A 23,518-nucleotide genomic window follows, 5' to 3' on the forward strand; every position below is an offset into this window, starting at 1 on the left:
TTTAGAAAATTGAATGTATATCAGTGTTAGGGATTAGTTAGTTCTGTAATGAATTAGACTGAATAATCTCCCTGTAGTAAACGATCCCAATGTCTTTACTTGTGTGTGCTTAGATCTCTTCACCCCTACATTCAGCAAACCTATACAACTACACAGCAGAGGTGCTCATCATCCTCCCCCCGAGTGCATTCCTCCACACTGTCTCACGTGTCTCTGGCGCTCTGCTGATGACGTCACTAGAGCGGAAGTCAGGTTTGAAGCTGTGGCGGGTGAGCAGTGCTGGAAGCTTTGGAATTCATGGAGCTGGCAGAGACCTTGTCACCAGCCTGCGGGGCGGGCAGCGTCCTTACTGGTAATGGCAAACACACGCCTCTCATTCCGGGATGAATGCGGGTGTGTACGAGTCACAGTCAGGGCATTCCTCTCCTGTCAGCTGTAGTCCCAGTCACTGGGCACACACGGGGATCACTGCTGTAGTCCCAGTCACTGAGCACACACGGGGATCGCTGCTGTAGTCCCAGTCACTGAGCACACACGGGGATCGCTGCTGTAGTCCCAGTCACTGAGCACACACGGGGATCGCTGCTGTAGTCCCAGTCACTGAGCACACACGGGGAGCACTGCTGTAGTCCCAGTCCCAGTCACTGAGCACACACGGGGATCGCTGCTGTAGTCCCGGTCACTGAGCACACACGGGGATCGCTGCTGTAGTCCCAGTCACTGAGCACACACGGGGATCACTGCTATAGTCCCAGTCACTGAGCACACACGGGGATCACTGCTGTAGTCCCGGTCACTGAGCACACACGGGGATCGCTGCTGTAGTCCCAGTCACTGAGCACACACGGGGATCACTGCTATAGTCCCAGTCACTGAGCACACACGGGGATCACTGCTGTAGTCCCAGTCACTGAGCACACACGGGGATCGCTGCTGTAGTCCCGGTCACTGAGCACACACGGGGATCGCTGCTGTAGTCCCGGTCACTGGGCACACACGGGGATCACTGCTATAGTCCCGGTCACTGAGCACACACGAGGATCACTGCTGTAGTCCCGGTCACTGAGCACACACGGGGATCACTGCTGTAGTCCCGGTCACTGAGCACACATGGGGATCACTGCTATAGTCCCAGTCACTGAGTACACACGGGGATCACTGCTGTAGTCCCAGTCACTGAGCACACACGGGGAGCACTGCTGTAGTCCCAGTCACTGAGCACACACGGGGATCACTGCTGTAGTCCCAGTCACTGAGCACACACGGGGATCACTGCTGTAGTCCCAGTCACTGAGCACACACGGGGAGCACTGCTATAGTCCCAGTCACTGAGCACACATGGGGATCACTGCTATAGTCCCGGTCACTGAGCACACATGGGGATCACTGCTATAGTCCCAGTCACTGAGCACACACGGGGATCACTGCTGTAGTCCCGGTCACTGAGCACACAGGGGGATCACTGCTGTAGTCCCGGTCACTGAGCACACACGGGGATCACTGCTGTAGTCCCGGTCACTGAGCACACATGGGGAGCACTGCTGTAGTCCCAGTCACTGAGCACACACGGGGATCACTGCTGTAGTCCCAGTCACTGAGCACACAGGGGGATCACTGCTGTAGTCCCAGTCACTGAGCACACACGGGGATCACTGCTGTAGTCCCAGTCACTGAGCACACACGGGGATCACTGCTGTAGTCCCAGTCACTGAGCACACACGGGGATCACTGCTGTAGTCCCAGTCACTGAGCACACACGGGGATCACTGCTGTAGTCCCAGTCACTGAGCACACACGGGGATCACTGCTGTAGTCCCGGTCACTGAGCACACATGGGGATCACTGCTATAGTCCCGGTCACTGAGCACACACGGGGATCACTGCTGTAGTCCCGGTCACTGAGCACACAGGGGGATCACTGCTGTAGTCCCGGTCACTGAGCACACAGGGGGATCACTGCTGTAGTCCCGGTCACTGAGCACACAGGGGGATCACTGCTGTAGTCCCGGTCACTGAGCACACACGGGGATCACTGCTATAGTCCCAGTCACTGAGCACACATGGGGATCACTGCTGTAGTCCCAGTCACTGAGCACACATGGGGAGCACTGCTGTAGTTCCAGTCACTGAGCACACACGGGGATCACTGCTATAGTCCCAGTCACTGAGCACACAGGGGGATCACTGCTGTAGTCCCAGTCACTGAGCACACACGGGGATCACTGCTGTAGTCCCAGTCACTGAGCACACATGGGGAGCACTGCTGTAGTTCCAGTCACTGAGCACACACGGGGATCACTGCTATAGTCCCAGTCACTGAGCACACAGGGGGATCACTGCTGTAGTCCCAGTCACTGAGCACACACGGGGATCACTGCTGTAGTCCCAGTCACTGAGCACACACGGGGATCACTGCTGTAGTCCCAGTCACTGAGCACACATGGGGAGCACTGTTGTAGTCCCAGTCATTGAGCACACATGGGGAGCACTGCTATAGTCCCAGTCACTGAGCACACAGGGGGATCACTGCTGTAGTCCCAGTCACTGAGCACACACGGGGATCACTGCTGTAGTCCCAGTCACTGAGCACACACGGGGATCACTGCTGTAGTCCCAGTCACTGAGCACACACGGGGATCACTGTTGTAGTCCCAGTCATTGAGCACACACGGGGATCACTGTTGTAGTCCCAGTCATTGAGCACACACGGGGATCACTGCTGTAGTCCCAGTCACTGAGCACACACGGGGATCACTGCTATAGTCCCAGTCACTGAGCACACACGGGGATCACTGCTGTAGTCCCAGTCACTGAGCACACACGGGGATCACTGCTGTAGTCCCAGTCACTGAGCACACACGGGGATCACTGCTGTTGTCCCAGTCACATCCCCATCCCTTACAGAACAAGTACATAGTCAGGCCGAAAAAAGACACAAGTCCATCCAGTTCAGCCATAAAACCTGTTACATGTTTAGATTTTCAATTTTTGAAAATGATAGAAGTCATTTTTTTCAGTGCTATATTGAAACATAATTATTACTACCCCAAAATATATATTTCTATGTAGGGGTGCACCGAATGGAAATTATGGTGCCGAAACCAAAAATGCAGATGCACTTAGCCAAAAACCGAAAATGACAGTGTTTAAAAAATATTTATATTTTTATATATAATTGTATTATATTCAACTTTTTGATTAATATAAATTTAAATGAATTTATTGTTGGCCGTTATTGGCACCTTTAGACCCCTTTCACACTGGGGCGTTTTTCATGCCCTAAAGGGCTAAAAATAGCAACTGTAAAGCGCCTGAAAATAGCCTCCCCTGCAGTCCCAGTGTGAGAGCCATAGTGCTTTCACACTGGGGCGGAGCGCTTGCAGGACATTAGAAAAAGTCCTGCAAGAAGCACCTTTGAGGCAGTGGAGGAGCAGTGTATACACTGCCCCTGCCCATTGAAATGAATGGGCACTGCTGCCAAAGCGCCTGCAAAGCGATTCGGCAGCAACAACTTTTGGGCGCATTTAACCCTTTCTTTGACCGCTAGCGGGATTTAAAAGCAGCCAAAAAGCACCGCTAAAACTAGTGCCGCTTTACCGCTGGCAGTGTGAAAGGGCTCCTAGTGCAAGAAAAGCCCCAGAAAAATGGAGTCTGCAGTCTCTAACCATCTCTCGTATCATGTCCACAGTCTCTAACCATCTCTCGTATCATGTCCACAGTCTCTGACCATCTGTCGTATCATGTCCACAGTCTCTGACCATCTGTCGTATCATGTCCACAGTCTCTGACCATCTGTCGTATCATGTCCACAGTCTCTGACCATCTGTCGTATCATGTCCACAGTCTCTGACCATCTGTCGTATCATGTCCACAGTCTCTGACCATCTGTCGTATCATGTCCACAGTCTCTGACCATCTGTCGTATCATGTCCACAGTCTCTGACCATCTGTCGTATCATGTCCACAGTCTCTGACCATCTGTCGTATCATGTCCACAGTCTCTGACCATCTGTCGTATCATGTCCAAGGAAACAGTGGACTTTTGTTACCTTGGATTACATATGTTTTTTTCTTGGGACACTACGCATATATGCACTTTGAGCTTTACATTTACCATTAATATGTGTTTTTAGCGCTACAATTTTTTTTCACATTTTTTTTTCACATTTGTTTCCCTTTTAGTCACACGGTTTGTAGCAGCTGTTTTTTGTTTCTATTGGGTAGCGCATTAATCATCTTTTCCTTTCACTGTCGTATCATGTCCACAGTCTCTGACCATCTCTCACACTGCAAATAGTATTAGCAAAACCTGATTGGCTAACTGACTTTGACAGCAGCCAGTGGAGCTGCTGCTGTGTCTCAGCCAATCAGGAGGGAGAGTCCCGAACGGCCAAGGCACTCGTACACATCGCTGGAGGGCCAATCTCAGCGGGCCCTTTACAATGTGATCAGCTGTCATTGGCTGACAGCTGATCACGGAAATAAACAGAAGCTGGTTAAACCGCTTTTTTTTTTCTTCCTTAGACCCCTTTCACACTGAGGCATTTTTCAGGCACTTTTGGGCTAAAAATAGCGCCTGAAAAAATACATAACATAACATGAAAAAACTTTTTTTTTTTCAAAATATTCAGTCTTTTTTTGTTTGATTAGCAAAAAATAAAAAACCCAGTGGTGATTAAATACCACCAAACGAAAGCTCTATTTGTGTGAAAAAAAATTATAAAAATGTCATATGGGTAAAGTGTTGCATGGCTGCGCAATTGTCATTCAAAATGTGACAGCGCGGAAAGCTGAAAATTTGCCTTAAAGATGATTAAAGGGGTTGTAAAGGTTTGTGTTTTTTCTGGCCGTTGATTGGATAGATAGGATAGATTGATAGCAGCGCAGCCATTGGCTCGTGCTGCTGTCAATCACATCCAATGACGCGGCCCGCCGGGGGGGCGGGACTGAGTCATACATGCTGCGTCTATGGACAGCTAACCCTCTCGGGATAGAGCATCCCAGAGGGAGTTTAGCTATTGCGGGGAGGAGCCAACACAGCCGCCGAGGGACCCCAGAACAGGAGGATCGTGGCCACTCTGTGCAAAATGAACTGCACAGTGGAAGTAAGTATAACATGTTTGTTATTTAAACAAAAAGGAACCCATACAACCCCTTTAAGTGCCCAGTAAGCAAGTGGTTAAGATAGAAAACCTTCTGCATTTACAACCACTTTAATGCATTAAAGTAAAACTAAAGGCGACATTTTTTCTCCAAGTGTCTTCCAGGACAGCCCATGAGACCATGGGCTCCTCCTACCAGCACAGGAAACACGTTACCCCCACCAGATAAAAGGGCGGTCCTCCAGGCCCATGTCAGTTATTTGTGTTTCCTCCGGACGGGGGGGGTAACATGTTCCTGGAACCTGGTCCCTAGGTCTCATGAGCAGGGGCTCTGTAGGGCTATTTGGGGCTTTTCACTAACCTCTCCTCTGCCAGAAGCAGCACTCCGCTTGAGAGGTTGGCTGTGCTGCGGTCTCCTGTGTCTCAGTGCCTGGAGAGGGCCAGGACCGGCATGGTGTCAGCTCCCATAAGCGCTTTTCTTTTGAAAGCAGCGGCATCCTCTCCTCACAGGCAGCGTGGCTAGTTGTGTGAGGAGAAGCAGGAAGCTGCGGCACTCGAGTAGGGGGCGGGGCTTCTGCGTTCCAAGCTGGCCCACAGGAAGTACTGAGAGCGGGCCACTTCTGGGGCATATGACGTCATCGCCGGAGACGCCGGTTCCATTCTCCTTAAACTGGCCGCTGGCGTCTTCCGGTAAAAGCAGCCAGGCTGTGGAAAGCCAGAAAGGGGCATGATGGATCAATCTGCAGTTCCTACACAGGCAGTCGATGCGCCCAACACCAGCACCTCACAGGTAAGCCTGAAGTGTTATGTCACTATCTTGCTCTCCCTATGAGTGTTCCCTCCCCTCTCTGTAGTAGTGGGTTAAGGGGACACATTTCCTCCCTCCTGCACATGGTGGTTTGGAGTGGCGAGGTGGCTGTGAGTCTCATTAGGGGTCACTTATCTTTTTTGTCTTACAGACCAAGACCCAAGACAAGACTCAAGCGCAGCCACCTAAAAAGAAATGTGCGGTGTGCGCAAACAAATTGAGCTCCTCATGGAGCAAAGCCGTTTGTCGCAGCTGCATAGATGGCCTTGTTAAGGATGACCCGGTTGCCTCTTGTCAGAAAATGCTAACCTCTGTTAGGGACGAGCTTGCGTCCACCTTTTAGAACACTTATTGACAAGCTCCAGACCCCAGCAGAGGGTCCGTCCACACAGAGAGCTTCAGTCAGCACTCCGCAGCAGGCAGAGAATGAAGACTCTGAGGCTCGGGTCAGATATAGAGCCCAGGGATAGAGATTCCACTCGAGGCTCGAGATTTAAGTTATCTGTACAGGATGTGGAGGACTTGTTAAAGGCTATCTATACCACTCTTGAATTGAAAGAGGAGGAGGTTCAGTTATCCAAACACGATCATATGTATAAGGGATTGCATAAGAAAGAACCTAGAGTTTTTCCAGTCCATAGTTTATTGGTTTATACTGTTAAACTGGAATGGGATAACCCGGAGAGAAAACCATTCTTCTCTAGTAATCTAAAAAGAAGGTTCCCTTTTTATGAGGACACTGCGCAGCCATGGAATAAAAAACCAAAGCTGGACGCACCTCTTTCAAAGGTTTCAAAAAATTCGGACCTAGTGTTCGATGATATGGGCACGCTTAAGGATCCGATGGACAAGAGGGGGGATATCCTTCTCCACAGAGCCTGGGACTCAGCGGTTGGGAACCTGAAACCAGCTCTAGCCTCCACTTGTGTGGCCAGAAATCTGGAGGTTTGGTTGACTCAGATTCAGTCACACCTGTCAGCAGGTACCTCGGAGAGCAGATTTTGAAGTCCTTTCCTCTCCTCTTTCAGGCTGTAGGTTTTTTGGCAGATTCTTCCGCAGAGTCGGTAAGAATGTCTGCCAGGACTTTGTCTTTAGTGAACTTGGCCAGGAGAAGCATCTGGCTTAAAACCTGGTCAGGGGACCCAGCCTCCAAATTACGCCTTTATGGGCTTCCCTTAACAGGCGATCATTTATTTGGCTCAGGACTGCAGGAGGCTCTGTAACGCACGGCTGATAAGAAAAAGGCGTTTCCAGAGAAAAAGAGAATCCCGACAGCCAGAAAATGTTTTCGTGGCCAAGGCAGGCAACAGAGTCCTAGAGAAAAGGACAGCAGGCCGAAAAAACACTGGACTGGGCACAAAGGCAAAGGGGGAGTGCTGTTTAACCCTCCTCAACAGCCTGCCAAGCCACAGTGACGTGTGTTCCCCGGTGGGAGGAAGATTGAGGGCCTTCATCCCACAGTGGGCAGCAGTCACTTCGAGCCCCTTCATCCTGGACCTAGTGACCAACGGGTACAGGCTGGAGTTTGTTCACCAACCATCAGAACGATTGTTGGTCACCTTTCCTCCACAAGATCGAGAGAAAGCGAGGGCTCTGGGTCTCCAGATCGGAGACTTATTGGATCAAAAAGTCCTGATTCCTGTTCCACAGTCAGAGCGGGGCAAGGGATTCTATACCCATGTATTTGTGGTCAAAAAGCCGTCTGGAAAGTTTCGACTGAATCTCCGGACCTTAACCTCCCTGGCGGTATGATTATTTCGGATTTTAAGTGCTGAAAGCGGTACAATTATTTTGCATGGAAATTTGGCGTTTTATATTGTAGGCCTGTAATTCTTAACAATAACACACTTAAATCTGTCCAAACAAGAGTCTAGTAGATATCCCCGGTATGATGAAGTTTGAAACACAAAAACATAAATTATAATATAATAAATAAATATAAATAATTAAAAAAAATAATAATAATAAAATAAATTTCCCCACGATTCACTATCGCTCAATTCTGCAAGTGTTCTAATTTACTATCACTGTTTTCTAGCTGGTCTACAGCCACTTTTGACATAAAGGGACACTTTTTGGTTGCTATGGACAATCTCCAGTTTCCAGGCAGAAAGAACAGTATATATAACATAAAACTGCGTGCAGGGCATGGGCCAAAGCACTGGGGACAAAAGGGATGTGAAATAATTTCATAAAGACACGGCAGAGGACATCGCAGGATCCTGGGGACAAGGTAAGTAACGCTGCACCAGGATCCTGCAATGTAATCCCGAGTGTGGCTCGGGGTTACCGCTAATGGGACTGAAATTTAACCCCGAGCCACACTCATGATTACCGTCAGGGAGGATAAACAAGTCCATCAGATACAAGCATTTCTGTATGGAGACGGTTTTTACAATCAAAAACCTACTATACCCAAACTGCTTTATGGCCACGTTGGACTTAAGGGATGCCTATCTTCACATCCCTATCCATCCAGCCTTCCAAAAGTTTCTGAGATTGGGAGTGAAGACGAGTATGGGGACCCGACATTTTCAATTTCAAGCCCTCCCTTTCGGTCTTTCCTCAGCCCCACGCATCTTTACGAAGGTGTTGGGGGAAGCGCTGGCTCCACTAAGGTTAAAGGCGATAACTGTTATCCCTTACTCTCACTCACTCCTGATAGTGTCAAAATCATACCAGAGGCTGTTGAAGGATCTCCAGGCTGTACAGGACTTCTTACAGTCCCTAGGCTGGCTGATAAACAAAGAAAAATTGTCCTTGATCCTGGCCCAGAAAGTAACTTATCTGGGTTACGATTTTTGCTCGGTGAACCAAAGAGTTTTTCTTCCTCAGGAGAAGATTACCAAAGTGTTCCAGACTATGTCAGCATTGCAGACCAACCAGTCGGTCTCTCTGAGGGCAGTGGGTCTTATGACCTCATGTTTTCCCGCGGTACCATGGGCAAGACTCCGTCAGCGTCCGTTACAAAGGTTTCTATTAAGAAACTGGGATGGGGACGTAAGGTCCCTGGAGTCAAGGATCCAGCTTCCCGCCAGGATAAAAAGAAGCCTGTGGTGGTGGAAAGCTGGCCAGCACCTAGCAGGAGGTCTCCCATGGTCCGTTCCCATATCCCGAAGAATTACCACGGATGCGAGTTCCTGGGGATGGGGGGCCCACCTCAGCAATTCAGTAGCACAGGGAGAGTGGTCCTCGAGGGAGGCAAGGGCCTCATCCAATCAAAGAGAGCTGCTTGCAGTCTAGAGAGCCCTGCAGTCTTTTCAGATGGAGATCAAAGGTCACAACCTCCAAATTCTATCAGACAATATCGCGACAGTCGTGTATATCAACAAGCAGGGAGGCACGAGAAGCCGGATGTTTCAGTCCATTGCCCAGGAGATTCCTTCATGGGCAGAGGGGAATCTGTCTTCAATTTCGGCTGTACACCTGAAGGGGACAAACAATTGCCTGGCAGATTATCTCCACCGTCACAGGATAGACCGAGACAACTGGTCCCTTCATCCCGAAGTCTTTGCAGACCTCACCAGGAGATGGGGTTATCCCGTAACGGATTTGTTCCCAAACAGAAACAACCGCAAGGTGGAGATATTCTTTTCCATGAACCCGGCAGAACAAGCCTTGGGGATCGATGCTCTGGCAAACCCGTGGCCTCCAGGCCTATGCTATGCCTTCCTGCCAATCAGACTGATTCCAGAAGTCGTCCGGAAGTTTTTGCTAGAGGAGACGGATCTCATTCTAATTGCCCCATTTTGGCTCAAGAAGCCATGGTTTTCCGTGCTACAATCTCTGGTTTCGGAGACTCCGTGGAGTCTTCCAAAAAGAGAAGACTTATTGCAGGGTCCAGTATCACACCTGCAGGTGGTTTCCCTAAGCTTGACGGCCTGGTATCTGAAGAAAAGATACTGAGTGCCCAGGGGTTCTCTGTCAAGGTAGTCAAGACTCTCGTCAATTGTAGGAAGCCTATTACTAGAGCCATGTATTCCAAAGTTTGGAAAAAGTTTAACTCATGGTTATCTGAAAATGAAAGATTTCGTCTATTTTGGAATTTTTCCAAGAGGGTGTCGACAAAGGTCTTTCTGTTAGTACCTTAAAGGTACAGGCGGCAGCTATTAGTGTGTTCCTCCAGTTTTCTCTCCTGGAAAATCCCACTATAGCCAGATTTTTTAAATCTATCTCTAGGGCCAGACCAGTAGTGGTGAGAAGTTGTCCAACTTGGGATCTGTCCCTAGTACTTCAAACTCTGGTAGAATTTCCATTTGAGCCTCTGGGAAGTATTTCAGTTAAGTTACTTACATTATAAAACAAGAAAAATCTGCTGCGCCAACCAAATAAACAAATGAACAACAAGCAGCCAACACCACCAATTAGACTAATTGTAAAGATGTATATAAGAACGAAAAAGTGTAGCGCTATAATGTGTCAATCAACAACAATAAAAAGTATATTGAGTAACATACCTAGTGTATATCAGATGCTAGATCCTGCTAGACTTCGCAGGAAAAAACAGTGGACTAGTTAAAATCTTATGTTCAAAAGAAAAACACTACTAGTGACATATCCTATGTGATAAACAGTGTGAATTATGTGTGCATCATAAAGCTAAACCCAAACCCTCAAATCGAACACAAGCATGTATGGTAGAAATTGGGGTGGGGATAAGTGGCAGGTCCCTGGGGGTTTTGGACAGTTCATTAAATCAGGCGGAGAAATCCTGGAGCACAGACGTAAATCTCATAGTAGCATCAATTTCTATCCCCGATAGACTCTTCCAATATTCAACCAGGCAAGAGTAATATAAAATGCCCTTACCGGACGTGGTGGACTCACAAGCCGTTGGCGGTGAGTCATACGAGCTTGCACCGTTAAGTACGGTAAGGCGACAGCTGTTCTTGGTCCACAACAGAAGGATCCTGGAAGGGTCCCCAATCCTGAGCGATACCCCGGATTCGTCCTCCAGCAATCACTTGGGTCTCAGGCAAAGTTACTTACATTAAAGACTGTGTTCCTTATAGCTGTTACCTCAGCTCGTAGGGTAAGTGAGTTGCAGGCCCTATCAGTAAGGGAGCCCTTCCTCACGATTTTTGAGGATCGAGTTGTTTTGCGAACTGAACCAGGTTTTTTTACCCAAGGTAGCAAGTACTTTCCACTGATCTCAGGACATTGTACTGCCAACCTTTTGTAGTTCGCCACAGGGCGGCCTAGAAAGAAAATTTAGTTTTCTAGATGTAAGAAGGATTCTCTTAGTCTATCTTGAAGTCACCAAGACCTTTAGGAAAACTGATGCCTTATTTGTCCTCTTTTCTGGAGTTCACAAGGGGAATAGTGCATCTAAAGCCACATTGGCTAGATGGATAAAGCAAGCCATCTCTGAAGCTTACAAAATTAGGGAGGTTCCTACACCTTTTGTTACTGCGCACTCAACTAGAGCCTTGTCTACGTCTTGGGCTGAGAGGGCTGGTGCCTCACCGGAACAAATTTGCAGGGCTGCCACATGGTCCAGTTACTCGACCTTCATTAAACATTATCGCCTTGATCTCCTATCAGCTCAGGAGCAGGCGTTTGGTCATAAGGTCCTTCAGGCAGTGGTCCCTCCCTAGACTGGTAAGTTCTGGCTCATCGTCTCATGGGCTGTCCTGGAAGAGGCTTGGAGAAAAGCTGAGTTAGACTTACCGGTAACTCCTTTTCTGAGAGTCTTCCAGGACAGCCGGATTCCCACCCGGTTCTGTCTGAAGTTATGTGTATTATGCATATGTTTTGCAGAGTCCTACGGTTCTTGATAAGACTGACATGGGCCTGGAGGACCGCCCTTTTATCTGGTGGGGGTAACGTGTTTCCTGTCCTGGTAGGAGCAGCCCAAGGTCTCATGGACTGTCCTGGAAGACTCTCAGAAAAGGAGTTACCGGTAAGTCTAACTCGGCTTTTTTATTTTGGATAGAGTAAGGGAGGGTTATAACCCCTGTCAGTTTATTTTTGCCATCTGTATCCCATTTTGGAGATTTCCTTTTCCTTCCTTTCCCATAGCCAAAAAAGGGAAGAAATCCCTTGGGGCATCCCAGGTCACTAGAACTAGTGTCCAAGATTTTCCCTCTATTACTGTTCTGGGGACAACCCAAAATTTTGTGTTTTCTTTACTTTTGCTTTTGATGATAACCGTAAACAGGACAAATAGAGAGGGTGAATGTCTCTAACGGGGGCACAGACAGTAATTTAACCCTGACAGGTGTTGCAAAAAAAAAAAAAAACAATTGCTGCCTTAAGCACTGGTTCCAACTTGCGACTTGACAGTTCAAAGTCACACCCCATTTGCGGCAATAGAACAGATCAAATCGCTACAACGACTTTGAAAAAGGTTCCTGCGCTATTTCTGTGCGTTTTCAGTTTAACTTGCATCGACGTCTGTTAAATGACGTTGCACAGATGTCAGCAAGCTGCACATGAAATTGTACTGCTAGTCAGCTTTGAATTCGTGCTGCAGTAGCGTGACATCAAAGCTGCACTGGCTGTTAACCAGGGCTTAGTCATACCTTAAAGTAAAAAAAAAAACTTCCGCTGTGTGTTCCTCCCCCTCAAGTATTAACCGGACTCCTGTAGCAATCCAGTGCTGTACCCAACTGCAGATCTTCTCTCTCCTCTTCTTAGTCTAACATGCTTTGTTGAGTGCAGCAGAACCATTGGCTCATGCTGCTGTCAGTCAAATCCAGAGCAAGGAGATAGGGACACACAGACCGGCTCAAAAGCAAGACTGCATGTACAGTATGTCCCTAGTGGCTTGCTATGGGGCAGACACAGAAAGGGAGGAACCAAGATTGCCGTTGGGGAACCCCAGAAGAGGAGGTTCAGGACCACTCTGTGCAATACCATTGCACAGAGCAGGTATTTAAAGGCTAAGTTCACCTTTTTTTTTCTTTTTCTGAATTCCAGCCCCCCATGTACCAACATACTATTAATGTACCTATATTGCGGAAAAGAAAAAGTTTTCTTTTAGGACAGATATTACCTTAGGCTGGCCATACATGGTCGATTTTCAAAGGAATTTTCTTTTGAAAATCAGAAAATTAGCGCGTTTTGTAAATCGATGGTGCCACCATTGATTTTGAAATTCGGCCAACCAAGCCTTCAATTTCACCTCATGTTGCTACAGAAAAGAATTTTCGTGGCTGGGAATCGTCTTTTCTTTCCGGGAATTTTCTTTCCTTCCACATGCTCATTTCTTTTTCGATTACATTTCTCGCACGATTCTCCCATCATTGATTAGAAAATCGTTTGTTTTTCAAAAAAATTTGCAATATGTCCGATTACTCAAATTTGATTGCTGCACAAAAATCGGCTGTTGCTGCAGCCCCCTAATGGTGCGAAATACGAACAAAAATTCTTAGATAAGATTTTCGAAAGAAAATTCTTTCGTAATTCAACCCATGTATGGCCTGCCTTAGCTTCCAGTTAGTTCATAGAAAACTTCTCCATTACTTCCTGCTCAGTCCTAAAATTTGGCACATTTGCCACATTTTCAGCAAGGACTGCTCCACACTGTGGGACTAATAGCAGATGTTGATGTCATCAGCAAGCTACCTGTCTGGGGTTGCCTGCTATAATGTGTTTATTGCAAGTAGGTCTAGTGCGCCTCCTAAGACCCCTTTCACACTGGGGCGGTTTGCAGGCGTTAGTGCGCTAAAAATACCGCCTGCAAACCGCCCCAAAACAGCCTCCGCTGTTTGTTCAGTGTGAAAGCCCGAGGGCTTTCACACTAAAGCGGTGCGCTGGCAGGAGAAGAAAAAATCTCCTGCAAGCCGCATCTTTGGAGCGGTGAATTCACCGCTCCTAAACCGCTCCTGCCCATTGAAATCAGTACGAGTGGTTTTAGCCCTTTTTCGGCCGCCTGCGGGGAGGTCTGAAAAATATCGCTGTTTTACCGCCGACGCCCCCTACCGCCCCAGTGTGAAAGCAGCCTAAGGGTCTTTCACCCATTGTTGTTGGTGCTAATTTACACACCTATTGTCTGTCTGTTAGCAAACTATTGAGGGATCTGTTTATACTTGTAATAATGTGTATTGTTTTAAGTGAGCTTGAAATCAGAAAGTCTCACCTGAAATGAGACCTCCAGGTGGCTAATTAACTTAATGTTTGTAGTATATGTCGGTTGTTATTATATTCCTGGTTACAGATTGTATTGTTAGGGTAATATGATCATAAGGAAGGGGGATGTCATCCTGTGGTGTATATATTCTGTGTACATTTTCAAATGCTGTATATACTCGAGTATAAGTCGATCCGAGTATAAGTCGAGGCCCCTAATTTACCACAAAAAACTGTGAAAAACTTATTGACCCGAGTATAAGACGAGGGTGAGAAATGCAGCAGCTACAGTAAGTGGAAAAAGAGGGTCAACAATGCCCATCTGCAGCTGCATGCCTCCCTGTGTCCTGTGCAGCCTACCTGTATCCTGTGCATGTGTCCTTTGTCCTGTACATGTGTCCTTTGTCCCTGTGCAACCTCCCTGTGGCGATCTCCATCCTCCCTGTGGCGATCTCCATCCTCCCTGTGGCGATCTCCATCCTCCCTGTGGCGATCTCCATCCTCCCTGTGGCGATCTCCATCCTCCCTGTGGCGATCTCCATCCTCCCTGTGGCGATCTCCATCCTCCCTGTGGCGATCTCCATCCTCCCTGTGGCGATCTCCATCCTCCCTGTGGCGATCTCCATCCTCCCTGTGGCGATCTCCATCCTCCCTGTGGCGATCTCCATCCTCCCTGTGGCGATCTCCATCCTCCGATCAGCGTGGGATAATACACTTCGGCGGCCATTCCACTATTCAAAAGCCGCGCCTCCTCCTCGTCTGTGATAGGCAGAATACTCAGCAGTCAGCGGTCAGCCTATCACGGACATTCTCTCATTCCACGGACGAGGATGAGAGAATGTCCGTGATAGGCTGTACACTGACTGCTGGGAAATGGAGTGTTCAGCCTATCACAGATGAGCAGGAGGCGCGACTTTTGAAAGCTGGAATAGCCTCCGAACGGTATTATCACACGCTGGCCGCCGTCTGCCTGCATGACACGCTAATCATGCAGACAGACGGCGGTGACTCAAGTATAAGTTGAGGGGGGCACTTTCAGCCCAAAAAAAAGGGCTGAAAATTTCGACTTATACTCGAGTATAAACGGTAGTTCTTATTCTGGTTTACTCCAAAACTGGTATTGCCTAGTTCTTGGGGTAACTATAGCACGCCATGGGCTTTCAAAAAAAAAAAACACTATAGCCAGATTCACTGATCTCATGTTCCAGAGCTTGGGAAGCAGCTTCTTGCCCAATGCCAGTTCCTGTGCCACAGAAATCTGTTTTCATGGATAATCTGCTACCCTTCCACCTTTTTAAGTTTACAGGCTCAGCTCCTTTCAGACTGGGCGGTGTTTCAGATGTGGGTTTGCTAGCTGACAATGAGAAGATAGTAGTTCCACTGTGGCATGCTTGCAAGTTCTTTATATATAGAAATTACTAGTGTGAAAGATTACTGAAACCGAGAATGGTGAGTGTTTATACCAGCCTTTCTCAATCTTTTTAATTCAGAGGAACCCTTGAAAATATTTTTAGGTCTTGATGGACCTTACAATGGCCAAGAGTGAAAGATAAGTACATGCAGCATAACTCGCAACTGTATACTGGAAACCTGGTTAAAAGCAAAAAGCCCTTCACTGAAGATGTTGATAAAATGCTTAGCATACACTTTTTTTTTTACAGGTGTTATAGCTTATGTGGAAGTGTGGTCATCCAGCAGAACAGAAAATTACTCCCAGTCTTTTACTGAGCAGCTCCTTAATTTGGGCGCAAAGGTAAGAAAACACATAGTTATTGCTAAACCAAATACGTATGTCAGCTTGTCTTTATTAATGATTACTTGTTTGTCTACAGGTTACAAAGCGACTAAACAAACAAGTTACCCATGTTGTTTTTAAAGATGGCAGTGAGAGTACATGGGACAAAGCAGTTAAAAGTGGAGTCAAACTGGTGTCTGTCCTTTGGGTTGATAAGTGAGTATTTTACATTTTTACAACAATAGAGTTGTAAAGTTTTAAATTATTAAGTTTCAGCGATTAAAGCAGAACTTCACTCCTACAGACAACATTATTTGTAATCCTTATGCTGCTATCATTAGTAAATACCGTATTTATCGGCGTATAACACGCACTTTTTTCCCCTTAAAATCAGGGGAAAATCGCGGGTAGGTGTTATACGCCGATCCCCTGCGATCCTGACCTGTCAGAATTAAAAAATCGCTGACCGCGATTTGAAAATGGCGCCGCCAGGGCCGAAATACACAGTGCCGGTCCTCGGCTCTTCTCGGCGGCTTTCGGTTTCACTCGAGCGCCGCCCGAACCTAGCCGAGTATACTCGGCTAGTTTCGGATAGCTCCGCTCACCGTCCGAGTGGAACCGAAAGTAAACGAGAGCCGCCGAGAAGAGCCGAGGACCGGCTCTGTGTATTTCGGCGCCGGCGGCGCCATTTTCAAATCGCGGTCGGCAATTTTGAAGCTCACAGGCTTCAGCAAGGCTGGACTGGGGCAAGGCTGGACTGGACACTGGGGAAGGCTGCACTGACATGGCTGCACTGACATGGCTGCACTAGCAAGGCTGCACTGACATGGCTGCACTGACATGGCTGCACTAGCAAGGCTGCACTGACATGGCTGCACTGACATGGCTGCACTGACATGGCTGCACTGGCAAGGCTGCACTGGCAAGGCTGCACTGGCAAGGCTGCACTGGCAAGGCTGCACTGGCAAGGCTGCACTGACATGGCTGCACTGACATGGCTGCACTGACATGGCTGCACTGACATGGCTGGACTGGGGCAAGGCTGCACTGAGAAGGCTGCAATTATGGGCATTTAAATGTAAGTTTTTTTCCCTTCAACTTCCCTCCTAAAAGTTTTTTTTCCTTAAAATTCCCTCCTAAATTGAGGTGCGTGTTATACGCCGGTGCGTGTTATACGCCGATAAATACGGTAGATAGGAAAGTATATCATATTTACTTGTATTAAACTTTTCTTCCTTTTTTTTTTTTTTTATACATGTCTTCGGTTCCTTCCTCCTGGTTTCCAGGTCTAGTCAAATTATGTCATACATCACAGGAGTCTTCTGGAGGGGAGGTGGGGTTTTCTCAGCTAAGCACACCTGCCAGTGTGCCTTAGCTAAGGGCAGATGCATCCCAGGAATTAAATGCTACATGAATCAAAAAATATCGTAAAGTGGCGTTAAACCCTAAACCAGTAATGAAATATACTTGTATTGGAGCTTACCTATCATTAGATGTGGTGGCTGCATTAGTTTTCTTTGGTTAGGCTTTTTTTTCCCTCTGTTTTCACCTGGTGAATTGGCCACTAACTTACCCCCTTTTTTACAGTGCTCCCACTCTAGATGAAGGAACACGGGGGGAATCTTTGGACAACAGCATTGTCAGTCTGGGGGGAGGGCAGTGCTAAAAATCTGCTAGTACATCTATCACATTGAAGCCAAACTCCAGTTATAACTTTATAAGCAGTTACAGCAAATCTTTTTTTTTTCTTTTTTGGATGGAGGTTTTACGTAAATGAGATGTTCATTGTAAGAATCCCTGCTAGTGTTAAATAGTATGTCTCCTCTGTAACTGATACGTTTTCCTGGGCAGACGTTAGGTCATGACACAGGAAGGAGTTGGGTAGATGATGCAGGGTGTGTGCTAATGAGATCCCCTTCCTGTGTCATGATTTTAAAGTGCCCAGGAAGTAAGGCAGAAGTAATCAAGCTGTTTTTAAACGGCTATGAAGAAAGTGAGGTAAGCGTGTGTAGAATAAATGGAAAGCTGTTTAATCTTTGCAAAATAAGTACATTAATGCTATATTGGTGCGGGGGTAGCTGGAATCTAGGAAAAAAAAAAGGTGAACTCAGTCTTTAGCTTTCCTCATAAGAAAGATAGCGCCATTGTTCAGGGTGAGCATCCTTCCTGGACTGAGAAGCTGGCTTAGATAGGGCACCATCATCTATATCTTGGTGCCTTTGAATTCTTGGTTGTGTTTGCAAATGCCTGACACATTGCCCTTGCGGTAGCCTTCCACCTTGTGAACTGCTACAGGCTTACAATCTTCTATGTGGGCACTGGGGGATACGAGGCTGAGAAATGCTTCATCCTGCTTTGCAGCAGAATGATGACATAATTTCTGTCTAGGCAAAGTCACTTGACTGGACCTCAAGGGCTGCTTTTTCATGATAAAGGGCATAGGATTTAAAAAAAAAAAATGTTACTATTCCTATGTGTTGTGACGCAATCATCGAGACTTGTAAAGTTTCTGAAAGGTCCACTTTAAAGAAATCCTTTTTTTTTTTTTTTTTTTTTTTTTTTTTATTGAATGTGTAGTGAAACTACTATTTAGCTCATAAACAATTCCCTGGAGCATACGAAATAATGAAAACTTTGCTTTCCCCAAGACTGTTATTTTCCTGTTGGGTAATGCCATTTTTGCCTTTGCACAGTATAGGGACAGTAAAACCAGACTGTTAATCAAAGCTCATGCTGGGAGCCGACCGATATTGTTTTTTCAGGGCTGATACAGATTTGTTGGCTGCCTTTCAAGCCAATATCAGGTGGCGATATTCTGTAGATTTAAACTTTTTATTTTTGCACTGTCCTTTTAAATATTTTTTTTTTTTTTTATCCTTGTTATTGCTGTCACAAGGAATGTAAACATCCCTTGTCACAGTAATAGGCAGTGACAGGTACTCTTTATGGAGGGATCGGGGTTCCAAGACCACAGACTCCTCTTCTGCACTTGAAAGTATTCAAAACGTCAAGCTCAGTTTACACTATTTTTTCTGGCACGTGGACATCAGTTATGTGCTCTATTCACACCAATGTTGACGTTATGTCATTTTTTTTTTCCCGTGCAGAAAACTGCATACATGTTGCAGATTCCTGCACAGAAAAGAAATCTGCAGATGATACCAGTGTTTGGTATAAAAATCGCACATAGAGAACATTTTTTTTTTTTTGTTTATTTCTTTGCACCTGATTCTTTACAAAGTGAAGCTTCATTCACCACATTCACTAAATTCTGGGGGAAGTTCGCCCCCTCCTCCTCCTTCCGCCACCGGACCAATTAGAAGGCACAGCGTGCATGCGCAGTAAGGCTTCACTGCCGGGTTCCCTTACCAGGAATGGCAGCGGCTGCTGCACTCAGAAGATCCGAAAATTGGCTGGGGTGCCGACATTAGGAGCTCCCTGGACATGTAAGTGTTCATATATTAAAAGTCAGCAGCTGCAGTATTTGTAGCTGCTGCCTTTTAATTTTTCGTGGGGGGGCTGGACCTCCGCTTTAACTCCAAGCTGACCCAAAGGCCCTTCTTTTAGACCTCATTTACACCATGCCACTTATATGGCTTTTTTTTATGCGTCATCACCTCTTGCATAGAGCAGCCCATTTGTTTCAATGGGCTGCCCTACATGTGATGAAGTGCAGTTTGCTGCGTATTAACAATGAATGGTGTTGCAAGCATGGCACTCTTTTATAGTATGAATGCAGCATTGCTTCTTATTACAAATCTATAAATACTACAATGTCTATAGTCTGACCACAGGTTTGTTTTAGGGTTATAAACCTAAGCATTCGGTGTTCATCACAATGTTTTACATTACGTTTGTCTTTTTCAGATGTAGAGAAGCAGCTTCTCATGTTGACGAATCCTTATTTCCAGCACTGAATCCGAATGAAGGTTTGCCACATCTTATGAAAAAGAAAGTAAGTAAAATGCTATATGATGTGCCTTAAAGTGATTGTAAATTATGCTGATACCTAAACATTTTTTGCCCTAATGCAAGAAATGCATTAAGGTAAAAAATGTTTAGGCTTTACAACCACTTGAAAGTATCGCTAAAGGCTAAACTTTTTTTTTTTCTAGTTTTATATAGAGGGATTAGAACCCCTTTCAACTTGTATTGCTGTCTGTGCCTCTGTTAGGGAGATTCTATCGCTCTCTTTATTTGTCCTGTTTACCATTACCATTGAAAGTAAAAGAAAATCCCAAATTGTGGGTTGTTCCCAGAAAAGTAATAGAGGTGAAATCTTCCAATGGGGGTCCCCAAGGAATTCCCTTAATTTGCAACGATTTCCTTTCACTTCCTGTTTTGCTATGGGACAGGAAGTGAAGTGACGCCTCTGCAATAGGACACAGATGGTGAAAAAAAAAATAAATTACGGATTATAACCCTTTCTTACTCCATCTAAAATAAAGGAAAAAAAAAGTTTTGCCTATAGTTATACTTTAAGAAACAACCTATTTAACTGAAGAGAAAATTGTCACGTTTTTAATGATTTACACGTCATTCGTTTATCTCCTGTCAGCCAGTTACAGGCCGTTCCTGGGTTATAAACAAGATGGGGGGCTGTAGGTTTGTTCTTAAGTTGAATCTGTTTGTAAGTCGGAACAGGTACATTTTTAAAGTGTAGCTCCAGCCAGAATTTTTTTTTTTTTTAGGCTTTTTGGATAGCGTAGGGAAGGGTTAACACCCCTGTAAGGTTTGTTTTGCTGTCTGTGCCCCTGTTCAGACGATTTCACCTCACTTTCTATCCCAATGACAATTGGATTTAGAAAATTTTGGGTTGTGGAAACAAGCCTTGGTGATAAAGCCTCAGTGGAGGTACCTTTTTTCCCATAACTCTTACAGGAGTGAATTTCCCTTCCTAGGGGTAGATTTTCTCTCGCTCCCTGTTGTCTCCCTCCGTTTGTAAGTAGGAGTCGTTTGTAAGTCGGACGTTTGTAACTAGGAGACCAAATGTATATGATACCTGTGTTTGGCATAAACATCGCACATAGAGAACAATTTTTATTTTTTTTTTATTTCCTTGCACCTGATTGGTTATTTTTTACAAAGTGAAGCTTCACCACATTCACTATATTCTGGGGAAAGTTTGGCCCCCTCCTCTTTCCTCCGCCACCGGACCAATTAGAAGGCGTAGTGCGCATGCGCAGTAGGGAAACTTCACTGCCGGGTTACCTTACCAGGAATGGCAGCGGCTGCAGTTTTATTTTTTTCCCAATCTGCTGAAGGCAGCCAGTAACAGTAGCAGTAAATCCAAATCGTAAAACCTTTTGCTTTCTGTTCTGAATGCATAAAAGATTATTATTAAGCAAAAGTCTGTTTACCAAATTGCCGTTTAATAATTCAGATCTTCATTTTACATTATTGTGGCTATAGTACATTTTGTAGTTTATTGTATGTGAAAGGCACATACCTATAAAATACATTGTTTATAAAAATGCTGTACAGAGTGTTTTCTTTCGGCCAAGGTTTTTAATCTGTAGTGCCATAAAATGACACTGAAATTATCAGTGAACTTTGTGTTTGTGAATTCTCAGTGCAGCAATTGCATGCCTTAACGTCGCCATAACTAGAATATAGGGAAATAAAATGTCAACTGTATTTTTGAAACTTTGATGATGCTAGCAGAATGATAAAGGAAATAAATGCAACTTTGCAAATTAAAGGGGTTGTAAAGGCAGAAGGTTTTTTTTTATCTTAATGCATTCTATGCATTAAGATAAAAGCCTTCTGTGCACAGCAGCCCCTCTAACACTTACCTGAGGTCCCTCTCTGTCCAGTGATGTCCACTAGTGTCTTAGCCATCCGAGATTCTCCCTCCTGATTGGCTGAGACATAGCAGCGGCGCCATTGGCTGCCGCTGCTGTCAATTAAAATCAGCTAGCCAATCAGGAGAGAGGGTGCGGGGCCAGGGCTCCGTGTCTGAATGGACACAGGGAGCTGTGACTTGGCTTGGTGACCCCATAGCAAGCTGCTTGCTGTGGGGGAACTGAACAGGGGGGAGGGGACAGGATCACAAAAGAGGGACCCGAGAAGAGGAGGATCCGGGTTGCTCTGTGCAAATCCACTGCAAAAGAGCAGGGAAGTATAACATGTTTGTTATTTTTATAGGGGGGGAAAAAAATGAGACATTACAATCACTTAAACAGCACAGGGTCATATAGGAAACGACTAGGAGAGCTGTTGCAAGAATTGCAATGTCTCTGAGTGCAGAGAAATGAGTGTACTTGAGGGTATATGTACATCTGACCACCCTTCAATGTCTATAGCCACTCTTAGAGGCATGAAAATGCTATGAAAAAAGTTTTTATTTTTTAAATAGTTTTCATGCTGTAATATGATGTACTCAGATTAGTGTTTAGGTGAGTGCTTCATTAAGCCCTTTCTTGACAAGTGGCAATTGAACCCTGGATGCCCAAACCAAATTTTAAGTTTATAAACTGTATGTCAATTAATTTGACAATGTGACAAACGTGGCATCAGACCCTAGCCACCTTCACCAACTTGTGACAATTTGTGGATTTGGTTAACTAAGGAACCCTTTATACCCAAATCAATCACTGCCACTAGCATATTGGCACAATATGAAAGCTTTACCTCAACACAAAGCCATCTAGCAGTACGCTGTCATAACTGACAGGGCTTTCATTTTCACCTGGCTTTCCTTATGGATTCCTGGGCTCCAGGCAATTTGAATGACCCAGCCACAATGGCGTCATAGCTGTGGCACAGAGGTTTGAAGGGATGTCATGAGTATGTGATGTCACCGGCTGCAGAAACGGTGAAATATCCCCTAAACCAGGGGTCGGCAACCTGTGGGCCACACCCAGCCCGCCGCCGCTAAATGTCCTCATTCAGTGCACCCGGCCCGCGGACATTTTAACTGCGGTCAGCTTTCTTGGGATAACAACCGAAGCAGCTAAGAAGCCCCCTCAGCTGTTATCCCAAGCAGCGGGATAGCAGCCGCCGGGCCCTCCCATCCCACCTAGAGGCCCGAGCGACCACCTGGAACCTCTGCTGGCTGGCCGAAGACCCGAACGAAGCCGGGATCGGCTTTGATCGGCTCTCGAATCTAGTAACTCGGAAGCAATGTCATGACATCACTTCTGGTTTACAGAAGACTTCAGGGAGCCAAATTTAAAAAAATGACAGCCTTAAAAAGAGCCAAACTTGTTGTTTTAAATGCTTTTAAGTGCAAAGGAGGGATTTTTGGGTCTTATAGACTCCAGATCCCTCCATAAAGAGTACCTGTCACTGCCTATTATTGTCACAAGGGATGTTTACATTCCTTTTGACAGCAATAAGTGATCAGAGTTTTCTCTTTAAGGGGACAGTGTATAAATGAAAAAAAAAATTTAAAATAAAGAAAACATTTTTTTTAAAAGTGCCACCTCCCTCCGTGCTTGCGTGCAGAAGCAAACGCATACCTAAGTCGCGAGCATAGATGTAAACGGTGTTCAATCCACACATGTGAGGTATCGGCGCAATCGTTAGAGCGAGAGCAATATTTTTAGCACAAGACCTCCTCTGTAACTCTAAACTTGTAACCTATATCATTTTTTTTAAAGCATCGCCTATGGGGAATTTTAGGTACCGTAGTTTGTCACTATTCCACAGGTGTGCGTAATTTTAAAGCGTAACATGGGGGGGGGGGGGGGTGGCTGTATGTGCAAGGGGGGCTGTGTAATGTAAAGGGGTCCAGAGGTACGGGGTCTGTGTAATGTAAGGGGTTGTTATGTTAATTTACTAGCAGGTGAATGCGGC

At 46.0% G+C, this 23,518-nt stretch overlaps 1 protein-coding gene across 1 annotated transcript in view; it reads left to right on the top strand.

The window, feature by feature from the left end:
* Window positions 1-215: 215 nt before the first annotated feature.
* MCPH1 (microcephalin 1) overlaps window positions 216-23,518 on the top strand; it is a 536,838-nt gene continuing 513,535 nt past the window's right edge. The window contains exons 1-4 of the mRNA XM_073626649.1: window positions 216-352; window positions 15,645-15,736; window positions 15,816-15,934; window positions 19,586-19,673. Of these exons, the coding sequence (XP_073482750.1) occupies window positions 298-352; window positions 15,645-15,736; window positions 15,816-15,934; window positions 19,586-19,673 (354 nt within the window). The 5' untranslated portion in view covers window positions 216-297. The remainder of the gene's footprint in view (window positions 353-15,644; window positions 15,737-15,815; window positions 15,935-19,585; window positions 19,674-23,518) is intronic.

The sequence above is a fragment of the Aquarana catesbeiana genome, linkage group LG04 (assembly GCF_042186555.1).
Source record: "Aquarana catesbeiana isolate 2022-GZ linkage group LG04, ASM4218655v1, whole genome shotgun sequence".
In the NCBI taxonomy this organism is placed as follows: domain Eukaryota; kingdom Metazoa; phylum Chordata; class Amphibia; order Anura; family Ranidae; genus Aquarana; species Aquarana catesbeiana.